We start from the raw sequence: 22,897 nt of genomic DNA, 5'->3' as shown, positions 1-22,897 counted from the left end.
AAGCCAGCAGAGTTCTCAGGGGAAGGCAGAGCCATTCTGAGGAAATATGCAAAATCAAGTTTGGTGATGCATTTTTCATTCAAAAGATAATGACAATTATATACTAAGCATACCTATTTGGATTGTTAAAATTGCAAAAAGGTCTACTTGAATGGGATTTTTGGGACTCGGAATATGATTCACCATCAGAACAACATGGAAGGATCCCAGGCTGGCATACAGCAGTTCTAACTCAGCAGGAACAGAATCGAGGAGGCACATGGCCTCCTCCCATGTCTCAGACATCCTATGCTTCTTCCCAGATCCCACTAAGACCTCTACCAAGACCAGCCTCCAAATTACCCCCACAGCTCCCAGCCTAAACTTGTGTCCCTTAGAGTAGTCAAGCTCAGCCAAACAGTCCTGCTGATCTAAGCCACACAAGGAGTGCATGACTGATAAGCTCATGAAAACGGTTGCTTATTAATAGCAGGACTCCCTAATTGGCTTAATTTTAGATGACAGGACAGTATAATGGAAACTTTCAGAAAGCAGAGAGAGGATTAGGGACAGGGTGGGGAGGACCCAGGCAGAGTAATCTCAACCAGGACTAACTTTAGGGCAGCACCCTGAGCTATTTCTGCTTCAAGGTTCTAAGAGGAATCAGGCAACCTGTGTTTGGATTTTCTCTGTGTGGCAACAGTCATCTTGGCAATGACAGTTGAGGGCTGAGGATTCGGGAAGTGGTAATGTTGGGCCGGTGAGACAGGCTCAGTGAGAAGCACTTCTTGCTACCTATACTCAGAAAGATCTGCTCTCTCTGGAAGTGGAGATGTGTTGAGAAAGGATAGAGGCAGAGAGACAGGGCATGCAGTTGATGACAGTCTGAACTATGGACAATCTCTTAAAACTCTGTGCTGTAACTTGGCCACATATAACTCATCTTGCTACAGAATGTCTCCTAAAGCGAGTATGAATTCCATGAATGCACAGGTTACATGTACCGCTGAGAAGGTAAAGACACCAACAAGCAGATAGCACTGCCATATAAACATAGGGCACAGGTAGGGCCTTCAAACCAGTTTTCTAAAAAGTACTGACTCCCACATGATCACATCTCTCAAATAAAAAATAGTCACTTATACCAAGAACCTCACCTTTTTACCTGATGCTTGAAAGATCTTAATTAAGGTGCCTGATCTTCGGTCAGCTCTGAAAATATAAACCTATGGAATGAAAAAAAAAATCTAGTTAGGATGAAATCAATGATGAAAGATATTTATCAGCATCCTCCTAGGAGTCCTATTTAAAGGCTTAAGGGCCAAGTGCACAGCAGATGTGCTTATGCTAGCTGATGATCATGAAGAAGTCAGCTGTCATTTTACCAACACTGCAAATAAAAGGGTCCTTCAACCCTGAGGCAGATATCACCTCCACTGCTCCTGAACCACATTCCTTATAGAAGCCACACACAATAAGACCCAAGGAGCTTCCAAATTACAAGTAAACAATTCAACTCTGAGAAAAAGCTAGTATTTTGTTTCTTGAAATATTTCCTTTATTCCTTTTTTTTAAATTAGTTGGTGGTATGGATTGGACTTTATTCCCAATAGGACTTTAACAGGCATTACAACAGAAGACAAAGGGATGGGTAGAGGTGAATACTGTACACAAAGCAGTTTCCCAAAGTGATTTCACATCATATTAGAGTTATGTGATCTGCCTAGGTAAATATGAGTTTCGTTTGGGAAATGTGGAGTTAAATATCAAGTGAATTCCTTGACTGTGGAACTTTTTAGAGCCTTTAGCATGTTCACGTGACCTATGCATCTCCACTGCAAAGATGATCACTGACATTTAACTTCCTAAATGTACTTGACTATGGAAGTTCTTTTTTTCAGATTACAACTCGTGGGAAGAGTGTCTCATGAGAACCAGTGTAAGTAACCTTCCCACGAGATAAGGAACTGCCATCTTAGTGTGAGTGCTTTTGTGCCCTGACACTAGAATATCCAGCAAAATCCTGAAGGCCAGAGGTCTATTCTGGGGTCCTTGGGAATCAAGTCTGCACTAGCCCCGATCCCTGGGAATGTGGAATTGTCGGCAACTTTGTCACTACGACCAGTTTCCCCCATGCCTCTCAGGTGGTCTAACTGAAAGAGAAGCATTTTTATGTCGCTGTCTCGCTCTATCAATTATAAGTACCATTCTCATCTTTTTAACTTTATCCTCTGCACCCCCCAGATAGCCAATGAGAGGGGTTTGCAGGGGTGTCGTCTTAAGACTTGACAGGGACTATGAAGTTCATCACAGTCATCTGAAGGGAAAACTACAAAACCAGAAGGTGTTTTCCGCAACTAGGGAGAAAAGAAAGCTGCTATCGTTAGCATAGAGGCACCCGCATTACTGTGAGCTAGAGGTAGGCATTTTTACCATTTCTACAGAGATGCCCGGTAGCCTGCAGCCCCTCCCCAAGAAGACGACATCAATGCAAACAGCTCTCAGTGCTTCTTTCTCTACTATTCAGAGAAATTCAAGCAACTCAGAAAGAACCACCTCCTTCTTCAGGTGATCGAAGGTCACCTGCTTGATCCCTCCTCCCTGCCAGCTCGGCCCTGGTTTATCTGGTTTCAGTTTCGGAGAACCTCTCTCCACAGCAACAATGTTAGGGAGGAGGGAGGCACATGCTCCAGAAAAGTGAGCAGCAGCTCCTAACCTCTGCCCAGGAGGATCCACAGAAATTACCCTTAGTCAAGCCTAGTCAACTGGAAAGTTTGTCAGCTCCCTGATCATCCTGACCTCCTGGCTGAAGGCTCCAATTACAAGCGGTCTCAGCTCATCTGGGCCAATCCAGAATTCAGATCCCACTTCTCCAAGCTCTGGGAGATACGACCAGACTCTATCACAGGTCTACCCCTAGAGGCTCAGATCCAAAGTTCAGTCCTCTGTTCACTCAGTCTTTCCCATCAGGCAACCTACGGAGCTTCTTAAAAATGCAGGTTCCTGATCCATCTGTACCCACTCAATCTGGATTTCCTGTATCTTCATGATAAAGAACCAATGAGTATAGTTCACAATTCAGGCCCCTCAGAGGTCATTTTTCCCAAAGGAATTCAGACAGCCCTAGATCCAGGGGGTGGGTCTTTTGGCAGATACTGTAGTTTAGGGAAAGCCAGACCCACATATTTCCAGTCCAGCCTTTGGGCTGAACCAGTCTTGGGAACCCAATGTTCCTTCTAAAACACTGGGGAAAAAATATGAGAATAATTTGGGGCATGAGTAAAGCCTCAAAGGTATCTGGGACTAGACCTAGTTCCATTAAATCAAAGCCAAACTTGGGAAGGGTTTGGGATCTGAAGTTGGACAGCACTAAATGCCATTCTTTTGAAGGACACCATAAGGCCAGAGCTGTCTTATAAATTACACGCACACACACGGTCAGCTGTGAAAAACCTCAGATGAGAGTGTGCAGGAAATGGAGAGTGTGAGTAGTACTCACACTCCAATTGAGCTTTCAAGGGAAACTTTCCAATGAAGTGGGGCAGTCAGGGGGTTCCTCATCACCTGCCCACCAGCCACCCAGTAGAATGTTCAGGTCAATGTCAGCTGACAAACCTCTGCACCAGGGACAGCATGCTCCCCTCTTCTGTCTGACCCCAGCTATTCCACAGACATTTCTCCTCACCTTGCCGATGCCCTTGTCCTGTGGGGCACCTCCTACCACATCAGTGGTGGACGCGTGAGAGAAGTGGCCAGCGGTCACTGCGTAGCCTGAACAGGATGGGCGGAAACCAAGCACAGGGTTGAAAAAGAAGGGAAGGAAAAAAAAAAAAAAAACATCCATCAGAGGAAAATGTTTCTCAAGCATGCCCCCCCTACTCTTGGAACATAAACTACCAGGAAAAAAATGGCAGCTGTCAGCCTTCTCACGCTGAAATGGCTCTCATCTCACAAAAAGTCATGTTCACAAGGACATCAGGGAAGGAAAGAGGGCTTTCTGAGTGTCTTCTTTGGGACAAGTACTGTATTAAATACTATATATCTGTTTTCTTCCTTTCAAGGCATAGTTTTCATACAGTAAAGTCACATATCTGACGTGTAAAACTCAATGAATGCACACATGAGCGTAGCCATGCAACCACCACCCAGATCAAGGAAGTGACTATAACCACAGAACCATAACCCCAGAGGGTTCCCTCATGCCCCTTCCCAGTCAGTACGCCCCACACAGGTAGCCACTATTCTGACTTCTATCACCATATATTAGGTTTGCCTTTTCTTGAACTTCACACAACATAACATCTGTGACATTCATCCACATCGTTGAGTACAGTAGTGGTTTGTTTCTTTTTATTGTTGAGTAATATCCCGTTATATAAATATGTCATATGTTTATTCTGTTGCTGGGCATTTAGGTTGTTTCCAGGTTTGGGTTATTATGAACAAAGTTGCTACCAACATTTTTATGCACGTCTTTAGGTATCTCTTTCAGTCTAACAACTTTATGAAGAAGGCATGACTGCTTCTTCCATTTTACACATACAGAATTAGAAAAACCTGTTAAACAACATGCCAAAGATCACACAGCAAGACTCAAGTCCAATCTGTGTCTGCAAAGCCCTTGCTGTTAACCACACTCCCTTCTACAAGAAGGCAAAAGAAGCTGTCAATGGGTGGGTGAGTAGATGCATGGTTGGGTAGATGCATGGGTGGATAGGTGGGAGGGTGGTCAGTGAAAAAATATGGATGCAAAAGGAACCTAGAAACAAAGGAAAAGATTGCCTAAGCTTAGCCTCAATGTCTCCTGCTTTCTGAGAGCCTGGCTAGCAGGCTGAAAGCTCTCCTCTGGCCAGCATAAATCCTGTACAGGCTGCCATATAATCCCCAAACTTGTCATCACCCTCTAACCCTAATGTGATTGTAAGTTGTTTGAGTTTTGCGATGACATCATATCATGATCAATTCTTCCTCACTACGTGCCTGATTTCTCTCAGACTGGAGATTGATAGTACCTAAGAGTATTCTGAGTGAGATCAAAGCCTGAACTGATCCTTGATAATCCCTGCAGCTGATAAGAGCCTCTAATGTGTATACAAGGAGAAACCACAGGCCCTAAGCTTCAAAGGAGCTGTGCTAGACCCCAAACCCATCATCCAAACTGGACTTTCTTCTGCCCTCTCTTCATTCCCTGATTCAATAAATATGTGTTGAGTTCCTACCATACACAAGGCACTATACTATACCAAGTCTGGGAAATGTGAGACAATCTCACATTTTGTGCTCCCAGCCCAGTGAGAGGTACAGTACCAGTGCTAGGTGCTCTCTCAGATGCACCCACAGGGAAGGAAGCTCAGCATTTAGACTCTGCACTCAGAAACCACAGGTTCATACCCCAATTTTGCTACTTAGGAGCCATGTGACCTTGGTAAGATGTATAACTTCTTTGCTCCTCAGTTTCTTTATCTATAAAATGTAGATAATTATACCTACTTCATAAGGTTGTTTCAGAAATTAAAAGAAACAATATGCAGAGCCTGGCATAGGGTAAATGCTTAATAAACAACAGTATTAGGCAGCTGAGTGCCTACGGGAGCAAACACCCCAGAGTAGAAGGATTGTTGGGTCTATACTACCCAGCAAAAAACTTGTAGTTAGAAGGGAAAAGGCAAGTCAACAACTCCCTAATCCCATTTAACAAGAAGTTCCCAGTGATGCTATGCAAAAAGGGAATCAGGCCCTTTCCCTGTAAGTTACGTGTCATGAGTGTGAAAGAGCATTGTGTGTCATCATTAGGCCCTCCTAAATTTAGCTTCATTTTCAATCCAGAATTATAGCATTTAGGGCATGAATTAAAGAAAAGAGTCTTGTAATTGTCATCTACACAAGCAAAGACAGCCTATGTCTCTTCTTAAACTGGCATGGACCTTGCCCCAGTGTCATTCTGCCTGATAGCTAAATTAAATTGTGTCTATCTTCTTTCCCAAAGATTGAAAGACTTAAGAAAATAAGAGATATTTTTCTGAGCCTTTAATTAACCTTCAGCATTAGGTTGCCATCTGTCATGATAATTTCTAGTTCTTATCTTTCTATTTGCAACCAGTTTTGTGATCAGAATGCAAGGACTCCTTCCAAAGGGACGCCCATGGAAAATTAAGACTCCGTCACACTCATTTGTACCTGACCATCTGAACTTTGACAATTGATAAAATGAGAAAATAAAATGTTTATTTCCCTGGAGGTTCAACTGTCAGCTCTTTAATTAAAGCATACAGTTTTAATTCAGTTCCCTCCTTGGTTTTCCTCTCTACCTTCTGCGTGTGGAGCTAGATGTGAAGATGCCCTGGCTAAAGATGTAAGTCATTAGAACAACAGGCGTCAAAGCCAACTAACTCCTCTTTCCAATAATAAAGCAATAATTTGTGAATCTGGTGGGAATCACTCCCATTACCCTTTCTTACCTGTTCTCTCCCCGAGTACTCACCCAGGTAGGTGTACCGCCTGTTCATGATCACTTCATCGTTCAGTTTTAAGTACATGTTGTCAGTAAGGTTCAGCACTTTGACGGTTCCAGCCCAGTAAAATGACCCTGGGGCACCCATCACCACCAGCTCCTACCAAAAAGAAATCCAACGGTAAGCAGAGAAGGAAGTGAGGAGGGGAAAGGAGGGGAGTGCAATGAGAACCACAGTCACAACAAAGGAGAAATTCCTCACACCAAGAACTTTTTTTTCCCCCCGCTAAGCAATAAAAACACATTTCACCAGATTCGCCAGCATTATGGAATCTATTATACAGACGGGATTATCAGAACTAAAGATGTGAAGAGACTGAGTAAGGTGACAGATTCACGACACGCCAGGCCCCTATTCTATCCACAATGAGACCACACACATTTCCTCAACTTTACATCAGGCTCTAACAAAGAAATGACAAACAGCTGACATTGACCTCAACCACAGATTCCAGGGAGCACCACTCATGAAAAGCAGCAAGCAATACCGCACCCTGCCTGGACTTCAGGCTCACCATCCAACAACTCCCCGGCCCTGATGCGTGGCAAGAGGAAACTGTGCACTAGTACTCCAGGGAATCCCCTCCAAACCACACTCAAGACCCTCTCAGGGACATTCTAGAACATGGTTTTCTGATCATGATGGTCTACTGTAAACTTGGAAGAACAAAACCAAGAGACCAGAGAGGTCAACTAAGGAAGGACACAAACTGGAAGAGAAGACCGCAGGCAGCAAAAGACAGTATCACTGTTAAAAATGGACTCAAGGCCGGGTGCAGTGGCTCACGCCTATAATCCCAGCACTTTGGGAGGCCAAGGCGGGCAGATCACTTGAGGTCAGGAGTTTGAAACCAGTCTGGCCAACATGGTGAAACCCCATCTCTACTAAAAATACAAAAAGTAGCCGGGCATAGTGGCACATGCCTGTAATCCCAGCTACTCAGGAGGCTGAGGCAGGAAAATTGCTTGAACCCGGGACGTGGAGGTCTCAGTGAGCCAAGACTATGCCACTGCACTCCACCCTGGGCGACAGAGCAAGACTCTGTCAAAAAAAAAAAAAAAAAAAAAAAAAAACCCAGGCTCAAGAACATAAGAGGTTCAACATACAGCTGTCTTCAGCATTTAGATCGGTGGAAATGGTCAACAGGCCTGAGAGCATGTTCGTGCCGCAGAACCATCACCAATGCTGATGATAACCCTAAGTTCCCAGAAATGATTTGGTTACCCAAGGAAGTCAGCACAGGTATCTGCTGGGGTTTTCCCCTGGGTGATAAGATAATGGGAACCAATCAATGCATCCCCTGCACTCTCATTCCCAAAGTTTATTTCCTTTGCATTTTTCCAAATTCTAGACCAGACTGTTTTCCAAGAGTGCAGGACTCAGACAAAATTCAACACTGTCCACTCTTTCAACCACGTTAGGGTCCTCTCCTGCCACTGCCTCTTCAGACTGCATGCCTAGGACACTCTAAACTAATTCTGGTCTTCGGAGCTCCCTCTGCTCTTTCTATCTACATCTGTGCAATGCCCTCATACTTCCTCTGCCTGTGTAACCCTTTCGCAGTATTCAAAACTCAGTTGAAATATGGGTGAATCCTAGACCAAATGTTGATGAGAAAAAAATGACTCAATTCATAGGAAGTTCTAGAATCAGCAAAACCAATCCACAGTGATGGAAGTCAGATCGGTGGGTGCCCAGAGTAAAGAGGAGGAGCACTGTCTGCAAAGGGGCATGAGGAACTTTCCGAAGTGATGGAAATGTTCTCATCTTCATTTAGGCAGAGACAACATGGTATACACATTTGTCAAAATTCATCGAACTCTGCATTTAAAATAGTGTATTTTGTTGTATGTATTAATATTTTTAATAATCTTCATTTTTTTTAAATTCCAGAACAGTGATTAAACACTAACAAGGAAGTCATCACATAAAAACACAAAACGTGCTCATGAGATGACATTTGACAAGCATTAAGACGAAGCTCCCATTGTGCAGAGGCTGTGCTGGAGCTAGAAGGCAGGCTGTGCTTGTATCCATCAGAAGTCCCTGGCTTTCAGTCCTTCCTTCCTCCAACAAGGAATCCCTACTTTTGGATTACCTACATTTTCTAAAGTTTCGACACTGCTCTAAGAAATAATCAGAATTATTTTTCCAATGAAATCAGTAATTTTTCACTCAATAATATTTATTGAGCACCTACTATTATGTCTCAGAGTTCACACTAGATATAAAGATAAATAAAGTCCCTTTGTAAATCATTCTTGGGGCAAGACAGCATGGTAATATGCAAAGTATTTCAGAAAAAAAAATCGATGAAAACAGGTTAGAATCAACAAAATTTCTAGAGGAAACCCTTCAGCTACAGACAAAACTCCAAAGATACTAGTAGGTCATGAAGGCTCATGGGGAGAACAGATGCTGTGCAGGTCAAGTCTCTCACTGCTGAAACCCACCTGACCTTCCCCTGAGCCTTCAGAGTTCCCCCGCACCCTGCCCGTCGGTCACCCACATATATTTCAGAAACAGATCTTTTCAGGTTGATCTTCCTCTGCAGAGACGACCCCATGCACTGGCAGAAGCTGCTGGCCTCTGACAAGTCCTTGGAGGCTAGATCCTGCCACGGAGATTTAGAATTTCTGACAACAATTCATAAAGTCACCACTGAATTCTCAGGGAGCAAGTGTCTGCAAAAGCCAGAAGTATCTAAAGAAAAAAATAGAGAGGAGGATAGAGCCTGCAGGCAAGAGGACAATGCTTTAAACAATATGTTTTATGGTTAATTTGGGGAAGAGCCTTAACAAAGGGTAGGGCAGGAACACAGATGGAAGAAAAGCCACTAGATTCTCGCCAGAATGGTTTGCTTTTTGATAATTCAGGAGGGTATAGACAAGAAATGACTGTTGAGGAGCACTTCATTTTAAGGTTTTGAGATCCTACCCCCCTTGAAGGAAGCTGTTGATGATAAGCCAGATGTTCCCAGGGATATCTCACTGTTTTATAAAAATAGATGGCTTTCTGCAGTCAGGACTCTCACTGGGAAACATAGCAGAGCATCCATCCATTCATTCTTTTTACACTCATCTGTCCTGCATAAGAGACCGGGCTAGTTCTAGAAAGAGTATAAGAAACACAAGCGATAAGTTCATCAGAGGAGAGAGACTCTTTTTCCTGGCCTTGAGCTTGGAAAGGAATTTGTAATAAGCGTCCAAATATAATACAAAGGGCACCGAATAACCTAATGAGCAACCTCCTGAGCCCCAGATGTATCCACAGTGCAGAACTTTCTCCACCTGCGGCTTTGCACAGGCCAAACAGCCCAGGCCTGCAGAGGCTCTTTGGGACATTGGGGGCGGGTAAGGGATATGTTGCTTTCTGATGACTTAGACTAACCCAGGATAAAAGTTAAAAAATGTATGCCTACCATACCACTGAATGCCCTCCCAAACATTACAAACAGGGTAAGATAAAGTCATTCCTCTCTTCAAAAACCTTTAAAACCAACAGCTCTTGTTTTTACCGCTCCCCTCCATCCCACCCCCACTGCTCACACCCCTCTCCCTTCAGTCCATACTAAATAAAACAGGGCCAAGCCTGCGATCCTCAGAGCTGAGGCTGAAGGGAGGGACAGTGCCTTCCTGGAAATCCCTCATAGTTGTTTTTTTCTGTTCACTATGGATGATGCTTGTGACCTTTCTGGTGCTGTTCACAAGTGCTAGGAAAAAATGACCAATACTTAGGTCCCCACCACCCAGGAACAGCCAATGTCAATGTCACACACACAAATGAAAGCTTCCCCAAGCAAAGGCCACCACTACCTAAATCACATTTGTGGAATCCCATCTATAAGCAATGCAGCTTTTTCCCAAGACGCATTTATTAGCAGAACCCCTAGAGGGACCAGGGCATCTAGGTGTGCCTGGAAGAAGCCATATATTTCTTCTGTGTACTGCAAGTTGGCATGAGCAGCTGGGCAGGAGAGTGCCCAGGATCTACAACAGAAGTCCGTGCTGAACAAACTGCCACTCAAGTGTCTCCAGGCTTCTGCACCAGGCACGAACGCCAGCCCCGTTGGTCCAAATTCTCTCTTGCTGCTAAGCAGCATCTACTACCTCTGTTAGCCTCATCTACAAAAATAAATAAACTTCCCAGGAAATTCTCTCTAATCCTCAGTGACAGGCTAAAACTCAGGTGGTATCTGCAGCTCAGAGGGCTTTGTTAAGCTCAGGGTCACTGACCTGTAGGTCAAGCAGGCACCTTAGGCCAAAACATTTTGGGGCAACATAGCTATTGTGTCCAGAAGGACACAGATCCATGTCCAGTTTGGGAAGCAGCTGTCTGCCCTGTGAGGGGACATCAGCGCACAGAAAAGACAAGCCCAAGTGACGAGGTCAGCAAGAGGGCAGAGGAGGGGAGCCATGCTGGCCTGGCCCCTTCAACCACATTTCCTGCTCAGCCACAAACAGCTGAACTTCCAGAAACAAGGCAGGCAGTGAGTTCAAAGACCTCCTGTTTAAGGAGGCCAAAAGCCTGGGAACCGAAGCGGAGGCCAAAGTCCAAAGTGGCCAGGAGACAGCAGGCCGGGGTCAGAGGGCACAGTGGCGCCCAGAGGGGCTGCCTTCCCACTCACACCACCCACCCTCCCCGGCCACTCTGTACACCCACCATGTCCCCACTTTGCTGTACCATGAGAGCACAGCCAGCATAGGCTGACACCCCATGGTTCCCTCAGGTTCTAAATCCCAGAGCCTGGATTTCAGCAGGTCTTCTGTTCTTCTGGTCACCCTGAGCTTGCACAGCCACCTGGACTTCCCCTCCACACCCCTGCCCCGCCGGCTCCTCCTACCACTCCCTGCCTCCACCCAGCCCAATGCCTGACGTGCCAGCAGCTGCGGCTAACACAATGACACTTCCTTCCTGGGAACACTTTCTCTCTCGGCTCTCTGTCAACATCTCTGTTGAGTTCTGATGTCTCCCATCAATCTAGCTTCTCCTCCCATCTAAAGGGAGGGGTCTCCCCCATGCCCCACACTAAGCACACTCATCCCCCAAGAGAGTCATGAGCAACAGCCAAATCTAAGTTTCTACCCCAGGCAGGACTCCAGTCCCTAAATCCAAATGTCCTCTAAAAACATCGCACACTCCATGTATCTGAAAGCAGACTCGGCAGTTTACATCTCCCAGTGGGTTCTTTCTTGGGCAACCCCTTTCCACCAGCGGCACCACGATTCTTCAGAAGCCTGGCTCAAACCCTCCTTCCTCTACCCCACAGCTCCCTGGCCACCCAGCCCCTTGACACCTCCTTCATATTCTCTGCCTCCCCCAATCATTTTTATTCCTTAAGCTTCCCCCTAGCCTGTCCTATTGCTTCATGGCTGGACCACATCATGGCCTCCTACCAGGCCTCCCTTCAGGCCCTTCCACTCCCAAGGTTCTGGGCAAACCCAGCCCAAATAGCCTTTCTTTCAACACTGCCATCTGCCAGTGTGTCACCTGCTTGTGAACTTACAGTGGTTCCCTACTGCCTATTGGCTCAAGTCACACGATACTAGACAGGCCTGTTGGAGGAACAACAGCCATACTTGTTACACGATCTAAATGTTTACTGAGATGGAAGAAGAGTGAAGTTGCCACATGGCAGGATGGCATTTCAACGGGGAGAGGAAAAGTTGTTTAACAAACCAGTATCAGAATAACCAACTATATATTTAGAAAAATAATGTAGTTTCTATCACACAATGTATATAACACAAATTCCAGAAAGATTAAAGATAGAAATCTTTTTTAAAAACAGCCTATGAAAGTGCTATTAAAAATATAAGTATATTGAAAATATAAGTATAAAATATGGGAGTTTGTTCAGCCCAGACTTCTGTTGCAGATCCCGGGCACTCTCCTGCCCAGCTGCTCATGCCAACTTGTGGTGCACATAAGGAATAACCTTTCTAAGAGAGAAGTTTAGAATCTGGGGGGAAAAAAAGACTGATAGATTTGGCCAAATGTGCATGTTTATTGCCAGGATGATAAAGACACTATAGGCAAACTTAAAAGATAAGAAAAAGGCTGATGAAAAAAATTGTATATCAGGTAAAAAACACATATATCAGGTAAGAGATTAGTGTTGAAAATACGCAACAAGTTCCTAAAAACCAGGAAAACAACAACAACAAAACAGAATAACGTACTAAGAACGTAAACAGGCAACTTCCAGGAAAACAAGTACAAATGGTCAATATTTTAAAAGGATATTAAACGACATTAATAATCAGGGAAAGTGACATTAAAACAAGATGCTTTTTCATAACAAAAATTAAAAGTCTGAGGGAGAGAAGATAGAGACAGACGCAATGCAGGGGAGTGTCAACTGGTAAACATGTCTGAAGTGCAATGTGCCAACATGTATCAAATTCAAATCTGAGTGCCTTTTGACCCAGCAGTTCCTCCATTAGTGTCTCTTCTAAAGAAACACTTGTGTACAGAGCCACGTGAACGGATCTCCAGTGCAATGCCACCAGTGGGAGTCCGGCGTGTCCTGGCAGCAGCTGAAAATACCATGTAGTGGGTGAGGCAGGAGATGAGCCTGGAAAGGCAGGAAGGCTGGGAGGCCAAGGGAAGGCATGTGCATTTCATTCTAAGCAGGATGAGAAGACACCAGAAAGTTCTGAGCAAGGGTGCACCATGATGTTTTTCTTGTTTGTAAAAGGTGGTTCTGGCTGCCATATGGGGATCAGTCTGTCCAGAGGCAAGGGTGTAGGCAGGACGGTAGAAGGGTTCCGCAGTGCGCTGGGAGCAAGACAACTGTGGCTTAGATTTGTGGGGTGGCAGAGGATGTGGAGAGCAATGGATGTCATTGTTAGAGGTTTTGAAGGCATAGGAGGTAGTGGGACTTGCAAGGTAGCTTAGAAGTAGGAGAGTGAGGTGAGAGAAGAATCTTTAAATTTGGCCTCAATGGCTAGGAATGGCGCCATTCCCAAGGCATAGAACTCTGTCGACTGTCATAAAAATGATTCTCCAGTGAAGTAAGAATCACTGAGGGTGTGGAATGGGGATTGGAGGGTAGCATCTCCTATTTATTGGTTTGAGAGTGAAAATAATAAAACTTCTGACTTTCTGCCTTTTCTTGCTTGCTTTCTGGATCAGACACTATGAATTTGCCAACTGTCTATCTTCTCTTTGGATTTAAACAGCAGTTTCTGAAATGCAGGTGGACAGTCTTGCTCGTGACTCAGGAGGCGCCCTCATTTTGGAAGCCAGAGAGCACCCTTCATCCTCCCTCCATCCCCCATGTCCCATGCCCTCCCCCAGCTCTCTGTTGTCCTGGAGTGAGGGAAAGAGAGAGGTGGCCTCAGGGAGCCAAGTCCAGGGGCCAGGATGAGGAGCTTTAGATTCTAATCCTCCAGTGACTGGGAAGCCTCGGAGTCAGAAGGATAGGTTTCATTTGAAGGCCCTTGGGGCTGGTATGCAGAAAGCACACTGCACAGGTCAGAATGGATGCAGACTGGGTGATAAAGGTGTTCTAACCTAGCCCGTGGTGACAGGTGCACAACACTGAATGCACTAATGCCACTGAACTACACTTTAAAGTGGTGACTTTTATAATATGTGTATTTTACCACAATTTTTAAAAAAGCATAATAGACATAAGAAGACCAATCAGGGCCAGTGTACCTCCAGGTGCTGGTGGTGGCCTTTCTAGAAGCATGATGGTGATAATGGAGGCGACTGTATTGGTAATAAAAGCTGTCATATTTGGGATGTGTTTTGGAGGCTAAAACAACAGGATTGCAGATGAATTAGAAGTAAAAAGGACTCTTGTTTTGGCCTGAGCAATCACATGGATGGACAGTGCCAGCAGGCAGTCATGAAAGTGTTTGAGAGAGGAGGAATTGATATGAAGGGCAAACTTACAGTAAATAAGAATGACACAAGAAAACAGTCCCTAAAAATGTACTACCAGCCAAAAGTCATGATACTACCGCAAGGGCACATAAGCATGCAGGTGTCCTGTCCTTCAGAATCTGGGAAAGGGAATGGTTAGAGTTGTGTGTAAAACCAAGTCTCTCAGGCCAGGTGTGGTGGCTCAGCCTGTAATCCCAGCACTTTGGGAGGCCAAGACGGGCAGATCTCCTGAGGTCAGGAGTTCGAGACCAGCCTGGCCAACATGGCGAAACCCCATCTCTACTAAAAATACAAAAATTAGCCGGGTGTGGTGGTGGGCACCTGTAACCGGAAGGCTAAGGCAGGAGAATTGCTTGAACCCAGGAGGCGGAGGTTGCAGTGAGCCGAGATCATGCCAGTGCACTCCAGCCTGAGCGACAGAGCAAGACTCTGTCTCAAAAAAACAAACAAGTCTCTTCACTAAGGAGAGAGGGCCACTAGGAGGGGATGCTTACACGCTTCATGTATCTGCACAGCCGCCAACGATGGGGCACAACCTGACTGAATGTCATCTCACTCACACATCCCTGAATCGACTCCTTCCCCAGGTCTCAGAGTCAAGCGGACTCCTACAGAAATCATCGAATGGGGGGAGCCTCCAGATGAGCCAGCCCACCTCCTCTGCCCAGTGGTCTCTGGCCAGCTGGTGCCCTCCTGGCAGGTTGAAATAGCCTCCTCCGGTGTGAGGACCAGAATCTGCGCCCTCGAGGCTCACGTATCTGGGACTCCAGAAGTCCCACCTCTAAGAGCTGCCAAAATCACATAAGCAGGGAAATGAACACCCACAAGAGAACAGAAATGCCCAGACAGCAGACACCCACCTCGGTGAAGAAGCCCGCTATCCCAGCCTGGCAGGAGCCGTGTTCCTCTCCGTACTTCTTCTTATACTCTAGGGGGAAGGAAGGAGAGAGAAGCAAACCACAGCCATGTCAGTGTGTGCCAGCTGTGCGTGGAGCCAGCAGAGCCAACCAGCCACTTCCCGCGAGTACCGCAACAGGCTGGGCCCAGGGATGCCGTCCAGACTGGGGTGAGGAAGGAAAGTCTCAGGAATCCACCAGACCTCAAAAATCCAGGCTGTGGTGCCATCGTGTAGGGAGGCTGCCCAGCACCCCAGCAGACTTCCTCCCCTCGTGTGCAAGAAAGAGGAGCAGTAGCCACAGTCATTAAGTGGGAGGCTGGTAACAATTATTTCATTTACTTCAGAAGGGACAGAGATCCCTCGCAGGCCCAAGGAGCTGAAAACATGACCCAGAAATGGAATGATGTGGCCATCCCAGTGTGGAGTCTCCTGGATGAAGACCAGCCCTCCCTAAAAGAGGCTTTGGATGCCTCCTAGCATCCAAAAAGAAACAAGCTGTCGGCAGAGGACTGCAAGAAGGGACTCCTCTGGCATTCAGCTGCACTATTGCTGTGTGGAAGGAAAGGGGGAAGATCTCTCCAGGTGGAAAGAAAACTAATAGATAAGCTCTTCTCCTCCTCCATCCCCTCAGCTCACAACACTGCTACCCAACAAATGGGGGTATGCCGCCACTGCAGTTTTAATTTTAAGTTGGCAAGGAAGAGGGGGAGGAAACTTTTGACAAGTGCTTAGCATGTTCCAGGCATTGTGTTAGCTGTCTCCAGGCATATCATTTCACTGGTCCCTCATCCCTAGGAACCCATATCCCCATTGGTTAACAGGTAAGAATATTGAGGCTCAGAGAGGCTAAGTGAATTGTCTAAGGTCACGCAGCTCTAGTAAATGGCAATGCCAGGATTCTACCTCAGCGTGGACTTAGAAACCCATTCCTTCACCTCTGGAGCCCATCAAAGGTTCTGCAAAGTGAGTGACTAAAAATACCCAGGAAAGTGACTGGATGTTGGAAATCATTTCATGGGTAAAGTCAAGGAGGTGGAGAGATGTTCAGAGTGACTCAAATTAATCACATGTGAGGCTGACATTGCTGGAGACCTTCCACAGGCCATCCCTGGGCACCCTCAGGCCAGGGCTACCCAACAAATAACCCAGTGACCCTGTACCACCCCCTGGGCTCCTGGCAAGTCTCTGGTACCATTAAAAGCAATATCATTATTTTTGAAACGCAAAATACAAAGGAACAATGAAACTATGATTGCAACACAGTGCCACTTCCTGCAGTTCTGAGCGTCTACTCCAGGCAGGGGGAAAAAGGGCCCTGGGGAAATATACAGAGTAATTCAGTTTCTAACAACACTCACCACAGAGCCTAGTAACATTTTCCAGTAAGTGGCCATTAACCGACTGCTAAATGACAAAGAATGTCAATTGAGTTACTCCTCTTCCACGCAGGGCAAAATCAGTTCTCCTGCCTTGTCCTGTTATTATAAGGACAACTGCTAGACCTGCCAGAAAGCAGCCCAGTAACAAAAGGACCTTGTTTGTTCCCTGCAGAATCTTGCACCAGGGCTGGGAGTGAGACTAGTGCAAAGCAATGAACAAATCCTGCATCAAATTGCATAATAGCAAGAAATAATACAAATTAATAATAAATCCTGCATCAAATAGCACAATGGCAAAAAGGATCAAAATGTCTCAACCTAAACAAACAGTTACATAATAAACATGAAAAGTCTGGCTAAAAGCATATCCATCCCACTGACTCTAGAGACTAAACACCCAATTGTAACTCTTGAAAAAATGAAACATACAAAGGAAATTCAGACCCCATGAGCTGAATGAAACTATAGTGCAAGATACACCACCAGTTCAGACTCATAAATTTCTGACATGAATAGGAATTGTGTGGGACTCTTTCATCTTTTAAAGCAGTCTCAAGGTCTCTTTATGACAAGGCCTCCAAAACACGGGAGATTTGAGAACTTCGGTGCCTTTCTCAACCTCCTCCCCAAACTGTACTTGATGTGGTCTATGTTCAGAGCACGACCTGGGGTTTCTGAGGTGGCAACAGCCTCACTGGAAGCTAAGAGTACCCCACTTCTGGCCCAGGCTAAAGGCCAGCAAGGGGAAGCCCTTAAAGGCACCCCTGTTTCAGGCAGCATGAAGCACTGTTTTCAGGCCAGCCTCCGCCTCCCCAAGCTGGGACTGCCCCACCAGAGGTCTGAGGGCCTGGGACACACATGGAAGTGGGTACCATCACTGACATTCACATTTCTGAAACCCCAAGTCTAACCTGCCTTCTCAGGATGCTCTAGGGTAAGGAATCAAACAATGGGGCCCCCTGACTGGCTCCTATAACCAAGTCCAGATCAGAGGGTAGGCCGTGTCTCAGCGTCCCAGAAACTTCTGTGACTCTGTCATTAATCCCTTCAAGGTAGAGTAGGATTCAGTTCTAATCCTTCTACCACCTACCCAATCCCTGCCACACACACTTTGGGGGTAGTTGTAGGGCCTGGCAAGTCTAGTCTAGGAAAGTTAGTGCGTGTTATTGGATTGGACAGTTTCACATTCCACGCCTTCCACAGCCTGGCCACAGGCATGCTTTCCATTGTTTTTACTCCTTTGAATGCTACTTCTGTGAGTTAAGGGCACCACTATTATTTTAACCTGATTCCTTCATATATATGTCATGAGGGCAGGTTTAGGTTTCTCCCTAATCTATGTTCTAAATGTTCATGTACGGACCTTTCTTCCCCCAAAAAGTATGTACATAGGGTTATTCTGCCATACTCATATCTAAAAAACTTAAAAATACAACTTGATTTTGCTTGTCTAGACTTGAGATGGCAGGACAGCCTATATCACAAAGCTATGGGAAGGGAGGTAGGTGCAGAGAGAGGCAAGCGGCTGCCCCCCAAACAACACCCCCAACAAGCCCGGGTCACACACCCTCCCTCCATTGACAAGTGCAGGAAGTGCAGGGTGGAGGGACCTGGGAGGGGGTGGGGGTGACCTCCAGTCTTCTGTGTTCCCAGGAAGAACTTTTCCTGCACAAACACAAAGGCTGTGGGGCCCAGCAGCTGGCTGCTCCTGGGCATGTCCACTTGGTCTCCAAATGCCCCCAGGGACATGGCCCTGCAGAGAGAACTACAACAGCTAGTGCCCTCTCCACTACTGAACAAAACATTTATCCACCTCAAAGAAGCAGGGGAAAAGCAGGCTTTGCCTGACAGCAGCTCACAGGCACTGTAACAAACCTAACTCTTAAATTTGGGGAAGCTGGCCAGCACGGCAGCTCACACCTGTAATCCCAGCACTTTGGGAGGTCGAGGCAGGCAGATCACTTGAGTCCAGGAGTTGAAAATCAGCCTGGGGAACAAAGTGGGACCCCCATCTCTACAGAAATACAAAAATTAGCTGGACGTGGTGGTGCACACCTGTAGTCCCAGCTGCTCAGAAGGCTGAGGTGGGAGCATGGCTTGAGTCTGGGAGGCAGAGGTTGCAGTGAGCCACGATCACACTGCTGCCCTCCAGCCTGGGCAACAGAGCCAGACCTGGTCTCAAAAAAAAAAATGGGGGAAGCCAAATCCGAGACCCAAAATATAGGGTTGAACAAGGGGACTTAGAAGTCACTTAGAGAAGCTGGAACCAGGTTGTAGAACTCTTTCTGCCATGGGTGGGTTTGAATTACTTGGCCTGCATTACAGGCTTTAATTCATTACGTTGTATGGCTCCTCCATTCTAAAAATGGGAGTATTTTCCTTGGTTTAGCTGCTGGTTTTATTAAGCCCTGTCTAAACAGAAGGCAATTCAGAGAGGAAAAAAATACTGGTTTCCAAATGTTCACAATCCGCAACTCAATGCATGGAGCCTACATTAATGAATGTAATTCAAGTAGACCACCAATCGGGTGGGATCACTTCCCGCACCCTTTCCAAAAGGCCAGGATAAAACCATTCCACAGAAAGATCAAGATTCACATACAGCATAACATATATTTTTCCTAATAATCTCCCTGCGCATTACCCATTTGAGAAAGTTTCGTCTTTCAAAGCTTAACACATCAATTTTATAATTATTTTTCTGTAGTTCTTTAGCTTAGCTATAAAATAAAATATTGGGGGGAAAAGAGCTTGCCAATCTTTATTCTGATTTTCACCAAGCAGTTGTTAGATATATGAACTCCAAGTTTCTCTTCAAAGAATCAGTATGTCACTATGTTCAGCTCTCTTATTCTCTGATTCTCCATTTTAAAGTTTAACTTCCTGATTCTCTTCAGCTCCCTTACCTCTAGTTTCAGTAAACAACTTTCCCGCCAGTTCTCATCAGTAGTTCACATCTGTTCCCCTGGTCACCTGCTTTGACCTGAGTCACCCTGGTTACCTGCTCTGTTTTGAGTCACCCCTGGTCACCTGCTCTGACCCGAATCATCCTGAGTCACCTGTTCTGTAACCACCCTTCCCACTGAACGACTCACCCCGCCACTCAGGATCATACTCCTACTCTCTTTAAAAGAGCCAATTGGAATTAGCTTAGACTGTGTGGTCCAACCCCAGGAAATAGGGGAACGACACAGCAGTAGGGGTTACCTGCATCAGGAATAAGAATCCCTGCCCCTCCCCTGTCCAGGTGTGCTCTCACCATTATTCATCCACGAATCGCATCCTTCTATAGAAGTAAAAATTGCCTTACTGAGAAAATTAAATTTATGTTCGAGTGCTATTTCATTGTGGCACTGAGGAACAAGCATTTTGTTTCTAACAAAGTGGCAAATCTAAATAACTGATAATTATATAATACAGGAAACAATGCATTTGGGCAGACAGAGCTCTAGTAATTAAAAGGGCAATTATACAGAAAAATGAAGAGAGAATAAAACTACCCTCAGTTTACAAGGGACCACCATGTAAATGGGGGGAAAAAAAACATAAATAAACCAAACAGCTAGGTTAAAGAGGAAGGGAGAACATTTTATGAAAATAATTGATGACTAAGCTATGGTGTGCATTAAACACAAAGTGCATAAAGCCAGGAACTCAGAATTAAATGAGAGAAAGATTTTAAAGGGGGAAAAGATCTTCAGGGAATGCCTAATAACTCTAACTCTATCCATTTATTTACAAGTGGAATATTTTTGCTCAGAAAGAGCAAGTGGTTTGTTTAAAGCCATACCGCTGATTAGCCTCAGCATCAGGACCCAAGAGCCAGGCTCCCAACTTCCAGTCTGCTTCTGCCACTCCCTTATGCTTCACAAAGCACATTTCCAGTGAAAACCTTCTTAGCATTCAAACAAAATGTTTTATAAACAGATAAATAGATAAATGTGGGGTACATACATACAATGGAATATTATTAAATATTCCTTCCTTTGAAAAGGAAGAAAATTCTGACAGATACTACAATGTGGATACACCTTGAGGACATCATGCTAAGTGAAACAAGTCAGTCACAAAACGGCACATATTGTATGATTCGACTTACGTGAGGTGTCTAGAGTAGCCAAATTCAGAGACAAAGTAGAATGGCAGTTGCCAGGGACTAGGGAAAGCAGGGAATGGGGAGTTCATGTTTAATGGGTACAGAGTTTTAGTTTGGGGTGACGTAAAAGTTCTGGGGATGGATGGTGGTGATAGTGGCATGGCAGTGTGAATGTATGTAATGCTACAGAACTGTACACTTAAAAATGGTAATTTTTATGTTATTTATTTTTTACAATAATTTTTTTTTTTTTTTTTTTGAGACAGAGTCTCATTCTGTCACCCAGGCTGGAGTGTAGTGGTGCAATCCTGGCTCACCACAACCACCGCCTCTCAGATTCAAGTTAATCTCGTGCCTCACCCTCCCAAGTAGTTGGGATTACAGGTGCACACCACCACGCCCAGCTAATTTTTGTATTTTTTAGTGGAGGCAGGGTTTCACCATGTTGGCCAGGCTGGTCTCGAACTCCTGATGTCAGGTGATTTGCCAGCCTCAGCCTCCCAAAGTGCTAGGATTACAGGCGTGAGCCACCGCGCCTGGCCAATAATTTTTTAATATTACCAAAAAAGGAGTTTTGTAATCTTTAAAGCATTCCCTTTACCCAGAACTTAGCAACCCATTTTGCCAACTCCCTACTTCAGCAGCAAGTAACAATACAGGCACATAATAATGTATATATAGACATTCAACTTACTATGCATTGTGCCATGCTCTACTCTCAGAAAAAAAAAAAAAAAAAAAGTGACCATGAACATGGGACAGTCACATTTCAGTGAGAAACCCAGCTCAGAACTGAGCAGAATTCAATTTTGGGACCTAAGCTAAAAGACTCATGAAATAGGGAGCCGCGGTGGCTCAGGCCTGTTGTCCTGGCGCATAAGGAGGCGAGGCTAGACATTGGAGGTGAGCCTGAGCAACACAGAAACCTCTCATCTATATAACCAAAAAAAAAAAAAGGACTCATGAAATAATTGGCACCAAAGCACAGTCAGTCAACTCCTGTGCAGATACCAAAACCAAATGTTTCTAGTAAGCAGCCACTCCAGACTACAGCAAACTGGTCTCCTGGCTACATTTTATCAGTCTAAGGGCCCACGTCTGCCCTCTGTGCCTGCTGGGACTTGTCTACAGAGTGTATCTATAATTGCAAAACTGAAACATAGCTTAACAAGTCTATAGTATAGTGTCCAAAAAATTCATAAAATTATGCCATTGAAAAAAATACATGAATTTTTTTTTCTGTGATAGGCCACAGCACCCAGTAATCACCAAGAAAACCAGGATCCCAACAGAACAGGCAGCTACAAAGAAACCTACTACACACTTAAAAGCTGTCAACCCCTCCTCTGACTAATAAGCCTGTGACTTTCATCAAGCTCCCTGGGCCTCAGTTTTCTCATCTGTATAACAAGGGTAAGAATACTTATCCGAGAATGATGTGATTACTCAGTAAGATCATAAATGTTAAGTACCTAGCACAACCCCTGGCACCAGGTAGGTGCTCAATAAATAATAAATGAATCTGAATCTGTGAATTTTTCTGAGCGGAACAAAAGATGCAGTTTAGGTAGTCGATAATTCCATGTAATACATGGAAACACGTTTGAAGTATAGGAGATGGGTTTGTCCAAGATTAAAATTCTTGGCTCCAAGAAAAGCTGGAAAGCCCCAGAGAGCCCCTGCTGGAGACCTCTGGCCTCCTCCTTACAGCCCGGGCTGTCCTCGGGAGCCACCCTCCCTTTCTCCCCCTCAGAGTCCCTCTCTGTTTAACTGGCCATAATGTAGAACTGTATCCTCTTTTCTTTAATTTGCTGTATTTATTTAAATATGATAATGTTTATTAAAGCTCACTGGAAACCATAAAATCGTATGTAAATGTAGAGGTCTTTAATAAAAATTTATGAGGTTTGTTCTTGAATTTTTAAATGGATCAGCTTATGAGTCTCTCCAAAACAAAAACAAAACAAAAACACAACACAACAAAACCCCAATTCCTTTTCATTTGTAAATGGATCTTCATTGATTTTTATCCCCTGTAGAGACCACTTTTAACATTAAAGGGGAAAAAAATCTTCACCTTTGAATGGGTAATCTATTTCCTTCCCTGGAAATGATCACTGTCCTGAGAAATGCAAAC

General features: G+C 45.0%; 1 protein-coding gene across 2 annotated transcripts in view; it reads right to left on the bottom strand.

Moving 5' to 3' along the window:
* The window catches only part of ITGA9 (integrin subunit alpha 9), a 388,682-nt gene that overhangs the window by 325,031 nt on the left and 40,754 nt on the right, over nucleotides 1-22,897 (bottom strand). For both annotated transcript variants that reach the window (XM_015131366.3, XM_077992146.1), the window contains exons 5-8: nucleotides 15,248-15,315; nucleotides 6,461-6,590; nucleotides 3,665-3,750; nucleotides 1,137-1,205 (exon numbers count right to left, since the gene is read on the bottom strand). In XM_015131366.3, coding sequence (XP_014986852.3) covers nucleotides 1,137-1,205; nucleotides 3,665-3,750; nucleotides 6,461-6,590; nucleotides 15,248-15,315 — 353 coding nt within the window. The remainder of the gene's footprint in view (nucleotides 1-1,136; nucleotides 1,206-3,664; nucleotides 3,751-6,460; nucleotides 6,591-15,247; nucleotides 15,316-22,897) is intronic.

This window comes from Macaca mulatta, chromosome 2 (assembly GCF_049350105.2).
Source record: "Macaca mulatta isolate MMU2019108-1 chromosome 2, T2T-MMU8v2.0, whole genome shotgun sequence".
Taxonomy (NCBI): Eukaryota; Metazoa; Chordata; class Mammalia; order Primates; family Cercopithecidae; genus Macaca; species Macaca mulatta.
Note: the sequence above shows the minus strand (reverse complement) of the source record. Positions and strands in the feature narration are given on the sequence as shown.